Here is a 14,323-nt window from a genome sequence, read left to right as displayed (position 1 = left end):
GCAATATGGGAGCCCTCATGCACTGATGGGGGGAGTGGAGAATGGGGCACAATCAAGACACCTCACCTCACACCAAGCAGTTCTGCTCCTGGGCAAGTGGCGCTGGGTACATTTGGTGCTGTCTGTGGGGATAGGTAGCTAAAGGTTTAAAAAGGGAGACAGAAAGTATACTGTGGGCTCAGGCTAGAACTCCGGGGAAGGAGCCGAGTAGCAAACAGGGCTGCGGTGCCCCAAGCTGCATGTACCCACCCCACCCATGTGGCAGGTGGTCCTTCTTTGGGGCCCCCTTCCCAGTAGCCTGAGTGTTCCCTGCAGGTGGTGCCATGTCCAGAATCATCAGGCAAGGAGCAGGCAGGCCCCAAGCACCCCACGTCTGAGCCCCAGCCAGACATCACCCACCACCAGGGAGACAACTCAGAGGAGGCTGGGCACAGCCACTGGCATTTCCTGGGGAAACAACCCAGCTGGGCCTTGCAGGCAAGAGGGGCAAAGGAATGATGTTCCGTCCTCACCCACACGCACTGACACAGTTTACGGCAGGAAATAACAGTTAAACCCAGGCCCTGGGCCATGTTGCCAGGACAGAGGAGCAGTGATGAGGGGATGTTCTCCAGAGCTGCCTGTGAGGACAGGAGCCTGGGAGTGATGCATCAGCACTGAGGAACACCCACGCCCCCGCAACCGCCCACCCCTGACCTGCTGCACACAACAGGCTTTCCTGAACGTCCTCAGGGGTGGGCACCTCCTCCTTACCAGAGAAACACCCGTAGGAAAGGCAAGGGAGCCACTCCAGGTCCCCAAAGTCCCTCTAAGGAAATGGCTTCACCAGGGAACAATGAGGGTCTGGGGCAGCTGAGCCGGGCCTCCTGAGTGGCCTGGAGGACCCAGGCTGAACCATGGCATGACAACTCAACTGGGGTCAAGGACTCCATCCCCTCTCTATCATAAAAATGAACTGGGCATTATAGTCAGAAGCCAGCATTGTAGCTGCTCTCATGTATATGGGGATAAAGCCAAAGCACTCGACATCTCACACTGCCTGTCCCCCAACCCAGCAACAAACACCATGGAGGCCAGCTGGGCAGCGGCGTCACTCACTGGGTGGGCAGGCAGCACGGATCTGGCATGGAAAAGATCAGCCCATGATCTGACACTTGAAGAATAAAGGAAAGAGGATGTAATATTCCAGCCGGCAAGGGCACACGAACACCCTCAACACCGCTGCCCATGTCCCGCCACCGCCCCAGCCCTCCTGCCCCACCTGAGAGGTTTCCTGCTCCTGCCAAAGGGGACTCAGCAGACAGACACCTGCCTGAGGCCAGTTTCAAAGCAGATATATCCAGTTTATTTTGGAAGCAAGTGCCCTCCACAAGTTTTATCTGCCGCATTTAAAAAATATCTAACGCTGTTTGTACGGTTCTTCTCCAAACCCGCAATCCCACCAAGGCCAGTCTTAACATCCAAGGTCCTTTCAGGATCCCAGGCCTGGAGGCTGTAGGAGAGACCACTTATTCCCTGAGGGCAAGAGAATGGTGTCCCTTGGCCAAAGTTTCTCCAAGCAGTGCCAGCTGCTCCTCCAGATAGGGCTGATGAGGCTATCTCAACACCCCCAGGAAGTGGTACCCTGAAGGAAGTACCCGGAGGGGTGCCAGCCTGATGGAGGAGGTTTCAGGCTAGCTCTTCCTGGATCCCCGGCCATCATCACTGGGGATTCAGGCTGCCCAAGTACTCTTGCAGCTTGAGCAGGGCCCGGAAGCGATGGGAGATGGTGTTCTTCTCAGCCTTGGGCATCTCTGCATACCTAAGGGGCGACAGAGAAGAGGGAGCTCAGATTCAGGGAAGGTGTGCACCCCCCACCCCATCCTGGAGCCCAAAGCTCAAGGAGTCCCCAGGAAAGGAGAGTGGGGCCACCAGCTCTTGGCAACCAGAGTTAATTTGTTAACAATCGGATAAAGTTTTAAATTCCCCTGTAGGTAGAAACCCATATTGAGTGCGGAAGGATATTAAACTTGCTCTAGTGTCCAAAAGTCATTAAGGGAAGCTGGAGACAGGGGGATGAGCTGCATGTTTGATCAGCTTTGTCATCTGTTGACAGGAAGCAGTGGGGCCGAACAGAACAAACACAGCAGTCTCCTCTAACGTAGTGTTGGGGGGAGGCAGTGCTCGACAGCTGGCCATGGCCTGTCCTCCATGTCAGGACTCCAGTGAGGTGAGAATCCTACACCCTAGTTGTGGGATTCAGATCTGTGCTGTCCAATATGTGGCCACTAGTCACATGTGGTTATTTAAATTTAAATCAATTACAGTTGAATAAAAATAATTTCAGTTCCTCAGTCGCCCTAACCACATTTAAATGCTCCACAGCCATGTGTGGCTAGTGGCTACTGGATTGGACAATGCAGATATAGACCATTTGTGTCACCAAAGAGCATTCTTGGTGCTCTTTCGTGTTGTCCTCAGCCCTGACTCGCTATTGTGAGGTCTCAAGCCACGCTCCCTAAGGACCCTTCTGGCCTGGAAAACCTGATTCCAATAATGGCCAACATGTCCTGTGTAAATAAGCGGGGGAGGGAGGGTAGTGTGAAATCCTGAGGACATGTGGCACTGTGGAGTTTAATGTGGTGTCCACCAAAGGCTACAAAAGTGTTAACATTTTCCAAACTAGATGGGGGAGTCAGAAGATCATCCCACAAAACTGTCAGGTTTCTACATGACAAGCCAAGGTCAGAGAGGGGAAGCCAGTGACGTCACACAGCTGCTCTGCGGTGAGCTGGAGCCTGAGAGCCCAGGACTCCCAGCTACACCCGGCTGCCTCTCCTGCAGTGAACTGGGCCACCCAGATTCCTCACACCCACCCCAGCAGAGCTGCCTTTGGCTGGAACGGCACCCTCAGAGCTGCCCCCGCCCATAGCCGCGTGCCTGTACTTGGGCGGGGCGCTGACCCAACCCAGACCACGGCTATCCCAACCCCATACCCCTGGAGGAAACTGGGGCTCCTTACGTCTGCTCGTATCCATCAGGCTGAAAGCAGGGATCCCAGCCAAAGTCTCGGCAGCCTCGGGGCACCACGATCCGGCCCTGCCAGAGGAAAGGGGGGACAGATGCGTCACTGGGAGGAGACACACTAAGAGGGGGGCTGTAGCCAGTTTTAGTTTGTTTAGTTTATGAATTTGGTTAAACCCTATTTACTCAAAATATATGGTCTCAAGGGGTCCACAGTGCCTGCCAACGTTTGCTGAATACATAAATAAAATATAGAGCGAGACAGCTCCCCTCACTTACAGGGAGGAACCACGTGCCTGATCCGCCCACGGATGCCCTTGGAACCACCTTCCCTCTCTACAGTTTTGACAAACTGTAACCTCATTGAAGAAGTCAACTTTGAAAAACTGACAGAAAACATTTTCTCCTAACAGGAAGCTGAGGGCTCTGAACTTTGCAGACAAACTCTACACCTGCTATTATTACCACATTTCTCAAAATACAAGGGAGGCTCTAACAATTAAATGAAATAATAGAAATTACTTGGCACAATGTTCAACACTCAATGAGCTCAATAATTACCGGCTGTAATAGGTAAATTCCAACAGGAAAACGTTACAAAGAGAACAAATTACAGTCCAGTGTCATGAAATGTCATGTTGCCATGAAAGTAAAAAAAACTAGCTTAAAAAATACAAAACAGGCAGCAGAGGATGGGAATTAGCCATATATATGACAAGTCATTCAGACCAAAGGCAAATTCTGCTAAAGGAGAACTGTGACCGAAGCCCATTACTGAACCACTCTGAACCTCACATAAATGTTTTTTGAACACCTACAGTGGGGCAGGCAGTGTTCTCAGCACTGGGGTCACAGCAGGCCTAGTCTTGCCCTCATAGAAAGACATCACACCAGTAAACAAATTAATGATTACCAAATGCAAAGTGCCCGAAAGGGAACAAACAGGGAGCTGGGCTCAAGAATAACAGGATGGAGTGACTTGGAGGGGGAGCCCTGGGAAGGCCTCAGTGAGGAGGGGACACTTCGGCCACATAAAGGGCTGGAGCAAGAATATTCCAGGTGGAGAACACAGCTGGTGCCAAGGTCATGGAAAAGAACTTGGCATATGCATTGCTGAAAGGATGACGTGGTTGGGGCTTAGAGAGCACAGGTGAGAAGAGAAGCAGCAAGGCCACCTTAGGTAAAGTGGGGGCTGGCAAGCAACAGAGTACACACAGCAGCCAGAGCTGGGGAGACAACAGGGAATGGTGGGGACTGCAGTGATCAGGCTCTGTCAGCAGAGCAGCTGCTACTCAGTCACTGTGCAGGAAGCTGGACTGGTGGTTGTTCAAGCTTCTGATTTTTTTTTTGTGTGTGTGAGGAAGATCAGCCCTAAGCTAACATCCGTTGCCAAACCTCCTCTTTTTGCTGAAGAAGATCGGGCCTGAGCTAACATCTGTGCCCATCCTCTTCTACTTTATATGGGACGCCGCCACAGCATGGCTTGACAAGTGGTGCATCGGTGCGCGCCCGGGAACCGAACCAGTGAACCCTGGGCCGCTGAAGTGGAGCGCATGCACTTAACCACTGCACCACAAGGCTGGCCCTGAGGCTTCTGATTTTTGAGAACATTTCTGTGAACATAGCAGACAACTATAACTAATTTTTAAAAATTTTACCAGGCAATATGATCCAGCAACCCCACTTCTGGGTATATCCAAAAGAACTGAAAACAGGATCTTGAAGAGATATTTGCACACCCATGTTCATAACAGCATTATTTACAATAGCCAAAAAGTGGAAGTAATCTAAATGTCCATCAACAGATAAATGAATAGAGAAAATGTGGCATATACATACAATGGAACATTATTCAGCCTTAAAAAAAGAAATCCTGTCATATGCTACAACATGGATGAACCTTGAGGACATTATGCTAAGTGAAATAAGCCCGTCACAAAAAGTCAAATACTGCAGGATTCCACTTATATGAGGTGTCTGAAGTAGCCAAACTCTTAGAAACAGAAAGCGGGATGGTGGCTGCCAGGTGCTGGAGGCAGGGGGAAACGGAGAGTTGTTGTTCAATAGGTATAGTTTCAATTCTGCACAATGAAAAAGTTTCAGAGATCTGTTGCACAACAATGTGCATATAGTTAACATTACTGTACTGTATACTTAAAAACAGTGAAGATAGTAATTTTTATGTTATGTTTTTTACCACACACACAAAATCTAACCAGGCAGGGCAAAACAAAACATCTGTGGACAGCCCCCAGAAGAGCCTCTAAGGTAGGGCTTTGTGGGCTATGGCGGGACTCTGGATTTTATCTTGAGCAGAAGGGACTAAGCAGAGGAGTGATGTGCCAGAAGGCACACGCCTGCCACAAGGAGAGAACGGATGGGCTGTGGAGGGAGCAGGCCAGCCCGGAGGGGGCTATGAACCCTGTGAGAAGCAGCAGACCCTAACAGACTAAAATGTAGGTGTGGGGGTGTTGAAGGGCAGCTGGGGAAGGAATGAGTTGGAGGAAGAACTAAGATCCTATATGAATGTGAGAAGTTGGAAAGGCTGTATGATATTCAAGGGAAGCTGTAGCCTCAGCAGCTGAATAAGGAGATTCGAGCTTGGAGAAGTCTGAGCTGTAGATGCAGCTTTGGGAGCTGTCACCTTTGCTTTCCACATCTTAGGATGGCATTAGATTTTGCAAGACGAAAAGTTCTAGAGATCTGTTGCACAACAATGTGCATACAGTCAACACTACTGTACTGTACACTTAAAAATAATGGACATCCACATTCTTAGGAGAGCACACAGTGCAGAGCTCTGGGTGTAAAGGCCTCAATAGCTGTGAGCCATTGTGCGGTTCCCTGAACCAGACTCAGGGGTCAAACACGTTTCCGGATTGACAGCATTTCTCGTTGTCATGCCCAGGGGCACGTCTGGGCAAAACCCTGGGAACTAACTCTGGCCGCAGGCACCCTTCCCACTGCCTTTCCCACCACCGTAGTGCAGATCCTGCAGAAGACCCTGGGCCGCAGGCTTGAGTTGCAGCGCCCTCTGGTGACTCGCAGGGGAACAAGCGTGGGTACGCACCGAGGTCCGGCCCCTGAACAGGCGCACCGGCTGGCTTGGGTCCCCAGAGCTGAGTGCGAACGTGCAGAGCGCATAGGCAGACTTGTCTTCGAAGCCGGCCAGGAGCTGGTGGAGACCTGCGGGGGGGTGCAGTGAGGGCTCAGCGCAGTCTGTGCTGCCCAGCCCCCAGCCTCCACTCCCTACCCCCGAGGCCCCGGATAGAAGGGCACAAAATTGTGGGGGCTTCTACATGTCATCAGATAGGCTTTGAGCTGATAAGCCTGAAAACTGGGTGCTGGGGACATGGGGTTCTTTATTCTATTCTACTATTGTACACGTTTGAAATGCTCCATAATATAAAGTGTTTTTAATTTTTTACTTATTTATTTTTCCCCCAAAGCCCCAGTAGACAGTTGTACGTCATAGCTGCACATCCTTCTAGTTGCTGTATGTGGGACGCGGCCTCAGCATGGCCGGAGAAGCGGTGCGTCGGTGCGCGCCCGGGATCTGAACCCGGGCTGCCAGTAGTGGAGCGCGCGCACTTAACCGCTAAGCCACGGGGCCGGCCCTAAAGTGTTTTTAGAAGCACCTAAAGAGGTAGCATTTTGGCATGCAACTGTCGGTGACAGGGTACACATTGCTGGGGTCAGGAGGGACAACCCACCAGCCCCCAGGCCACGCCAGGCCCTGGCTGAGGCAAGGACAGGAAGCAGTCAGTCGGGCCAGTCCCTCTCAGAGAGCCAGAATCAACTACAGCCCCTTTGTCCCTCAAACTCACAGCTCCCACCACTCCTCCCACATCTCAGCCCGCTCCCTGGAGCCCACTGGGTGTCCAGGGTAACTGTGAGCTGCAGGTTATAGATGGGAAAACTGAGGTGAACCGAGGCTCCATACTGGGGCTGGAACCTGAGACTCCTGATTACTAGTTGGGGCCCCTCCCCTAGAACCCCCAGATTCTCAATTCCCAACAGATCTAAAGAAAGAGACAAATAGGGATAATACCTTCAGGCTTTAACTTCTGCAGAAACCACTTTCTGCAAGAGAAATAAAGGCGAATCAGACACCAGGAGCACACAGATCTTCCTACCACCTTCTTCTCTGCGCTGCACCCCCAGTGATCAGAGCCCTGGGACAGCCAAGGGGACATGATAAAGAACATCTCAAATCAAAACAAAGAGAAATAATCCAGTGGGAAAAAGGAAATGGAGGCAAACAGGCAATGCACAGAAGGATCAATAAACCAGTGAAGGCCTCAACCTCACTGGTAATTAGGGAAACGCAAATTAGAAGCGCATGTGATTTCACACTCCCCACATTGCAAAATATTAAAACATCATAATCCAAAGTGCTGATGAGAATATGGAGCAATGTGCACTGTAGGGATAAGTGTATACGGGTGTACTGCCTTGGCAAACAAATTGGCAACTCAAAAGTTAAAGATATACGTATTCAAGACCCAGCAACAGCACTTCTGCACATTTGCCCTCCAAGCCCAGGAAGGGGTAGTCAAATTGGGGTATTTGTAACCTAGAGATACACAAAGACCTTCTGAGAGGGTCCAGGGCACTGGACAGTTTTAAAGAAATCCATTTTCAGATCTCAACTTCCTTATTTCCTCTTTCCTGAAACTGATCTGCCTATAATGTACCTCTCCAACCGGAGGGTTCCCCTTGCCCATCTCTGCTTACACAATCACATTCTCACACTTTACAAAAGAAAGGCATGCTTCTCCCCATCCCTAATCCTTCCTCAGGACAATCAGAAATATTGGAGTTGATGCCAAGACACTGAATGACCTGCAATATCAGGTAACCAATCATTTCGAAGTTTAGATGATTTTGTGGGCAGGGCCCAACAAGGAGGTGGGAGAGGACTCACATGTAGGGGCCAGGGAGGCCCCCGAGGGCGTTGAAGCACAGACAGGTGTCCTCTACCAGTACCGGCCCCTGCACCTGTAGCACAAGGACATGCAGCCCTGAGACCTGCAACTTGCAGCAGGCCCCGCCCCCACTCTGAATTCCCAGGCCACCCAGCGCAGGGGCCAGGCCCACAGCTAGCTGAGATCTGCAGCAGCAGCAGCAGGTGGAGGTCCATCTGCTGCAGGGAACAGCCCTTGGCTAATCTCTTATCTTAATTTTAGAGACAAGGACACCAAAGCCTTGGCAGGTTGTAATCCTTGCTCCAGGCACAGCAACAGGAGAGCTGGGATTCATATTTGGGCAGCCTGACTTCATAAAGTGCTCTTTCTCAGTTCCACAGAGATGTGTGAGTGCAGGGGTAGATGTGCATGGGAAGAATGTAGGGGCTGGAACATATATATCTGAAAATCAGGGAGAGAGGTGTGCGTGTGTTGGTCTGGGGGGATACTACACATTCAAGGTTGAGAATGGTAGTATTTCAGGGCCAACATGAACTGACTCCAGCCTAGCGAGGCCTGGGCAGGTCCTTGAAGTCATGACAAACTGTGCCCACCCTACTGCTCTCCACCTGTCCCCAGCAGGCACAGGCCCCAGGAGCCACCAGGACAAGAGGAGCGCGTATGGGAACACACGTGTGCAGAGCAAGCACCTGGCGAGCTGCCTCCTGACACTTCTGTATGGAGATCTCATCAGGCTCTCCCTGGTACTCCGGCACTTGTTAGGGAAACAGATACACACAGAGAGTCAGGTCATGGGGAGACAGAGAAATCAAACCATCTTTTAAAAATAAAACAAAACAGAGACATACGGTCAATTTTCTGTGCCACCAAAGTGCAAGGAAGCTTATCTCCTAGAATCTGAATGACCTGTTCCAAAATGAAAGAACATTTATCACCATTTGTTAAGGACTCCCCGTTACTATGCAAACTGTCATCCACCTTTCTCTTCAGGTAACTCTCCTGCCAGTTCCCTCAAACTTCCCCTCAAGAAAGGCCCATGAGCCTCACCCCAGCAGGTCACCTCCCTCATCTCCTCACTCTCTCTCTCCTACTTCAGGTCTCTGTTCATGCCAACTCCCCCATCCAGAACACCCTCTTCCCTTCTCAATGCTCCCAGAAACCTTACCCATCCTTCTAGGCTAGGAATTTTCTATCAGGGGTTACCCAGAATTCTGATTCAGGATGCCTGTGAGCTTGGAGAGGAAAAAATCTCTCTTTATTTTCACTAACCCCTGGCTGAAATTTTGCAGCTCTTTCAATTGTGAATATAGAAAACAAACCAAAATAGCATTAGCAGTTCCTGTGACCTTTAAACCTATTAAAATCACAGGTGTTGTTATATCCCATTACAGTTGTAGCAGATATCTCAAAATATCATTTATAATCCTATTTCAAAATTATGGTAATTACACACTGATAGATTGAACCCTTTAATGCAGTAATAAAGAATACGTAACTAGTTCACAAACATTTGTAATATTTTGAGAACTGTACTTCAATAAAATTGATTTCCTTTGTAATCCTATGTATTTTACTTTGTACACCTAAAAATATTTTCCTGAGAAAGGGTCCATAGGCTTCATCAGTCTGCCAATGGGGATTATGAGATGAAGAGATAAGACTCCCTCTTCTAGGCTAACTTCAAGTCCATCTTCTCTAACGAGCCTCCTCTGGCCATTCCAGCCCCTTCTTTAACCATGGGAGGGCCAGTGCTCAACCATAGGCAGAGACAGGCTTGGGAGCTGGCACCCACCATCCCACATGGGGCTCTGTTCAGGGTGGCACTGCCTATCTGTTTGACTGATCTTGCTTCAGGATCCCAAACCTGTTATCAGCACAGGTCTCCAGCTCCTGAGAAGGCCACCCTATACTGGCACAGAAGTGCCATCAATCCCTATGCTGTGGACAAATGACGTGTCCCCTAACGACTGCATCCCACTGAGCTGCCTCAGACGTATCTAGTGGGTGTCATCCTGATTCCCCACACATGACCCACCTCTTTGGCCATACGTGACTGAGCAGGGGCAAACCCTTGACTGAAGCAAGGCCAATGAGAGCTGCTGTTCCACACAGTAGCCTCACTGTCCCCTCCACCAGGAGGGAAGGAAGTAGAAAGACCCCAATAGGAAAACGGATGAGCATCCAGAGATAACTATGATAGGCCAGCCTCTCTAGAGACCCAAGACCCCTCAAGTTCTGTGGGACACCATAACACTGTATTCCCACAAGAGTCAACTAGTGGTTTACATGAGCTCCCTATGTGTCTTTATTATTTGCAGCCAAAGACGTTCCATCAACTCCCAGAATCCCCACAGCTAGCCACAAAGTCCCTGTAAGCAAGAACTTTGGATCCTTTGCCCCATTCACTCCTCCTTTCCATTACGCTGGGAAGCAGACCTCTCACATCCTTCCCCTCTCACAGATGCGGAAAGAGGCTGGGAGAGGCTGAGGACCGCATTTCTGGACCGTAGTGGGGCGTAGACGGCTCAGTTTGGATGCCTGTCCGGCCCCTGCCACCCACGGGGCCAGCAGCGCGGTCTCGATCAGCTCCAGAGGGCTGTCGGAGTACTAGTTTGGGGTCTAGCGTAATGGGTGACCTTTGAGACAGGTGCTAAGGACCTCGCCATTCCTTCGGCTCACGCAGCCCCTGAGCTCACAAGCCCGGATCTGTCAAAGCCCTTTTACTATCAAGGTTAATCCTGGGCCGCCCCCATTCCGCACACGTGGCCGTCTCACTCCGCGCGACCCAACCCACACGCAGGTCCAACCCATCCCTCCCGGGCCGACTCTCCGTTCTCCCTCTGCGCCTCCTCCCGCGTGCTTCCCTCCACCTGGAAGCCCTTCTCCGCCCTATCCGCAGCCGGCCTTGCACGTGCTACCCCTAGCCGCCTCCTGGTCGGCCTCCCACACCCTCCTGGCACCTCCTCCAGCTTCTTGGCGTTCCCCGTAACAAACACGATCTCCTTCCCGGCCAAGGAGGCCGCCATGGTGAGCCCCGGCGAGGCGGCAGACGCGCCGGAAGCGCCTTTGCCTCGAGTCGCAAGCAGTTCCGGCTGGCGGCGGAAGGGGCGGCTCGGTTTCCGGCCTAAGGTCTGGGGTCCAGCAGTCCTGGGGTCCTGTTGCACGCCTGCGAGAGGCGTCTCCTCTTAGACGCCCGAGGAGCACAGCGCCCCTTTTCGGGCTGCCGGGCGCCAGAAGGGAGGGAAATGGCGCGGCCCCCCTGCGCCTGAATTGCTGGGGTCTTCCCAAGACTGCAGGTCGAGTGCGCCGAGACCAGTCCCTCCCACCAAGGGACTCTCTCTTCAAGGCCCAGGGGAGACCATTCCAACCACCGCCCTACACCCGCTTTCGCCCCTGTCTGGGACGGGGGCACCGAGGGAAGCAAAGAACCGCCTCGTCGCTACCGCGAGGCTGGCCATCAGCTGCAGGCCTGTGCTCTGGGCGATTCGCCTGATGCGCTTTCTCCGCCGGCAACTCCAAGGTGTCCATAAGAACTGTTTCCTTCTGGGCAAGGACTCCCAAACCTGTGTCTTTATCCTCACCTCACCTTCAGCCCTGCTTCCTTAGCTCTTCCTTGCCGGCCAGCTGAGATCTACTTGACTGTGGTTTTAAACTTGGCATAGCCTAAAGCAAGCCCGGTCATTTCATGCATCTCCTAGGCTTAGGACTTAAGTATTTTGACTCCTTCATTCTCTCATCCCTCCAGCCTCTCAAATCCATCATCCCTTCTCCCTACCCACCATCTCAGCCACACCTCTGCATCCCGAACACTGCGAAGAGTAGAGAGTGCTCCAGCAGACCCTCCTCTGCGACAGGCCTTGACCAACTGCTGACACCCCCATTGGGCAAGTCACCTGTCTCCCTCCTCCAGGGATTCAGTAACAGCAAGGGTAGATTCAGGGCCAGCTCTACTGGTGAGGCGACTTTTGTCAGAGGAGTATCGGAAGTCTGGAGGTCTGTCAGTGCCTGAATGAGTTCTTTTGCTTAATGTTATTGAACTTTGATAATCTTGATGAATTTTTTTTAGACCCCAGAATTTGTCCTCAGGGAATATCCAAAAAGTTCATGCTCTCTAAAATCTTTGCTCAGTGACCTTAGATAATGGGAGTATTACACAGGCCAAAAGGCATTACTGTGTCCTGGGCAGGTCCTGAAGTTTCCCATTCAGTGACCTTTCCATGATGCTATTTGTGTGGTTCCTTGGAGTTGCTCGGGGAAGTAGTGGGTTAGATTCAGGGAGTGGGTAGCCCTCCCTCTATGTCATGTCTTCCTTCTTCGTGAAATCATGGGGAATCCCCAGGGAGGTGGAGGGCAGAGGAGGTACCCCTCAGCAAAGCTGACCTCCTGGCTGTTGAAAGCTTCAGCTACAGCCTTAGGCCAGGAGGAGCTTTCCAGAGACTGGGTATAGGCACCTGGTGTGCCACAGACAATTCCCATGTGCTATGGCCAGTGCAATGACTCTGGGAGAGCCACCTAGGTTGGGGAGGCGGATCAGTGACCCGGCAAGCTGTGGGAGCCCACAAAGCATTATCAAGCAGGGAGTATTGTGAATGGATATCTGTTTTAGATAGATCACACTCTAAATCTGAAGGTCTTGGGGCCAAAGAGCTTTGGGGAAGGGAGGAGATATGTGAATACCCAAAATTGTATGCAGAAGTTTGTGTATGTGTGATCTTTAGTCAGGACTGTTGGTTGCAAGTGACAGAATCCTCTTAGGCAACAGCAAAACAAAACAAAATGTATTGATTGGTTTGCTCAACTGATGAGCCAACATATAAAGAGATAGTGAAGTTATTAGTTGCTCTGAACAAAAAGGAAGGGTATTGTATTAGTCATTCATTCATTAAATAGACTATGCTAAAATTAAAATATGTAAATTTTTATCCTCTTTAGCAAGGAATATGACAGGAAATCTCTGGAATTGCACTCCCCTCAATTGTGGGGAAAATGCAGTTAAGCAAAGAAGGATGATTCTTGCCCTCAAAGGAGCTTCTCAGGTCCTATCAATTCTACCTCTGAAAAAATTCTTGAATCAGTGCCCTCATCTCCACCTCTACTGCTACTCTCACGAATCGGGCCCTGTTCTGTTCTTACCCAGACCAGGGCAGCAGCTCTCTCACTGTTGTTCTCCCTGCCATATTCCACCCCCTCCAGTCTGCCCACAAACCTTAAGTGACATGCCTGGGGTCCAGGCCTCTGAGAACTCCAAATGAAAGCTATAAAAATGATACAATCTGTTTGAGGCTGCAAGGAAGAGTTATCTCTGTTGACAGGTGGTTGTTTTGCCCTTCCAGACAACTTTCTGTGCACATACAAATTGCACACAAAAATGTAAAAAATTTTACTTTTTACTTTTTTTATTTTTATTTATTTATTTAGAATTTTATTTTATTTTATTTTTTGTGAGGAAGATTGGCCTTGAGCTAACATCTGCCAATTCTCCTCTTTTTGCTGAGGAAGACTGGCCCTGGGCTAATATCCATGCCCATCTTCCTCCACTTTATATGGGACGCCGACACAGCATGGCTTGACAAGCGGTGTGTCGGTGCGCGCCCGGGATCCGAACCGGTGAACCCCGGGCCACCACAGCAGAGCACGCGCACTTAACCGCTTGTGCCACCAGGCCGGCCCCTATTTTTTTTATTTTTTGTGAGGAAGATCAGCCCTGAGCTAACATCCATGCCAATCCTCTTTTTGCTGAGGAAGACTGGCCCTGGGCTAACATCTGTGCCGATCTTCCTCCACTTTATATGGGACGCCGCCACAGCATGGCCTGACAAGGGGTGCATCAGTGCACACCCCAGATCCGAACCTGGGCCGCCCCAGCGGAGCACACGCACTTAACCGCTATGCCACGGGCCAGCCCTTAATTTTTACTTTTTTTTTTTTTTTTAACATTTTTTTAAAAACTTTATTTATTTATTTATCCCCTCAAAGCCCCAGTAGATAGTTGTATGTCATAGTTGCACATCCTTCTAGTTGCTGTATGTGGGACTCGGCCTCAGCATGGCCGGAGAAGTGGTGCGTCGGTATGTGCCTGGAATCTGAACCCGGGCTGCCAGCATCGGAGCACGCGCACTTAACCGCTAAGCCACGGGGCTGGCCCAATTTTTACTTTTTAATAAAACTTTTTATTATGGAAAATTTCAAACTTACACAAGAATGTAAACTTACAAAAAAAGAGAGAGCAGTATAATGAGCCCCCTATTTACCCATCACCCAACTTTAGCAATTATCAACATTTACTATTTTTATTTTATCTATCCTGCCTTTTTGCTTGTTTAAAATTTAATTAAAAAATATAAATTATAGGGGCCAGTCCAGTGGCATAGTGGTTAAGTTAGCGCGCTCCA

General features: G+C 50.4%; 1 protein-coding gene across 1 annotated transcript; it reads right to left on the bottom strand.

The window, feature by feature from the left end:
- Window positions 1-1,318: 1,318 nt before the first annotated feature.
- Window positions 1,319-11,001, bottom strand: ITPA (inosine triphosphatase). The gene is made up of 8 exons (XM_004433807.3): window positions 10,892-11,001; window positions 8,780-8,837; window positions 8,621-8,685; window positions 7,931-8,004; window positions 7,055-7,086; window positions 6,074-6,189; window positions 3,002-3,078; window positions 1,319-1,801 (listed from the first exon to the last, which is right to left on the bottom strand). The coding sequence occupies exons 1-8, from the start codon at window positions 10,955-10,957 to the stop codon at window positions 1,702-1,704; spliced, it is 588 nt and encodes a 195-aa protein (XP_004433864.1). The 5' UTR covers window positions 10,958-11,001; the 3' UTR covers window positions 1,319-1,701.
- Between the last annotated feature and the right edge of the window lie 3,322 nt (window positions 11,002-14,323).

Source organism: Ceratotherium simum, chromosome 21, assembly GCF_057802395.1.
Source record: "Ceratotherium simum simum isolate JZ-2026a chromosome 21, ASM5780239v1, whole genome shotgun sequence".
NCBI classification, from domain to species: domain Eukaryota; kingdom Metazoa; phylum Chordata; class Mammalia; order Perissodactyla; family Rhinocerotidae; genus Ceratotherium; species Ceratotherium simum.
The sequence above is the reverse complement of the archived record's forward strand: the minus strand, read 5'-3'. Positions and strand labels throughout refer to the sequence as shown.

Bases quoted from the DNA above. Each gene is read 5' to 3' on its own strand.
- ITPA (XM_004433807.3), bottom strand. From the start codon at position 10,957: ATGGCGGCCTCCTTGGCCGGGAAGGAGATCGTGTTTGTTACGGGGAAC. The intron at 8,686-8,779 runs GTATGTCTCTGT...TTCCCTAACAAG, and splicing joins GGTGGCACAGAAAATTGACC to TGCCGGAGTACCAGGGAGAG. The intron at 3,079-6,073 runs GTGCGTACCCAC...TTCCTCTGGCAG, and splicing joins TGTTCAGGGGCCGGACCTCG to GGCCGGATCGTGGTGCCCCG.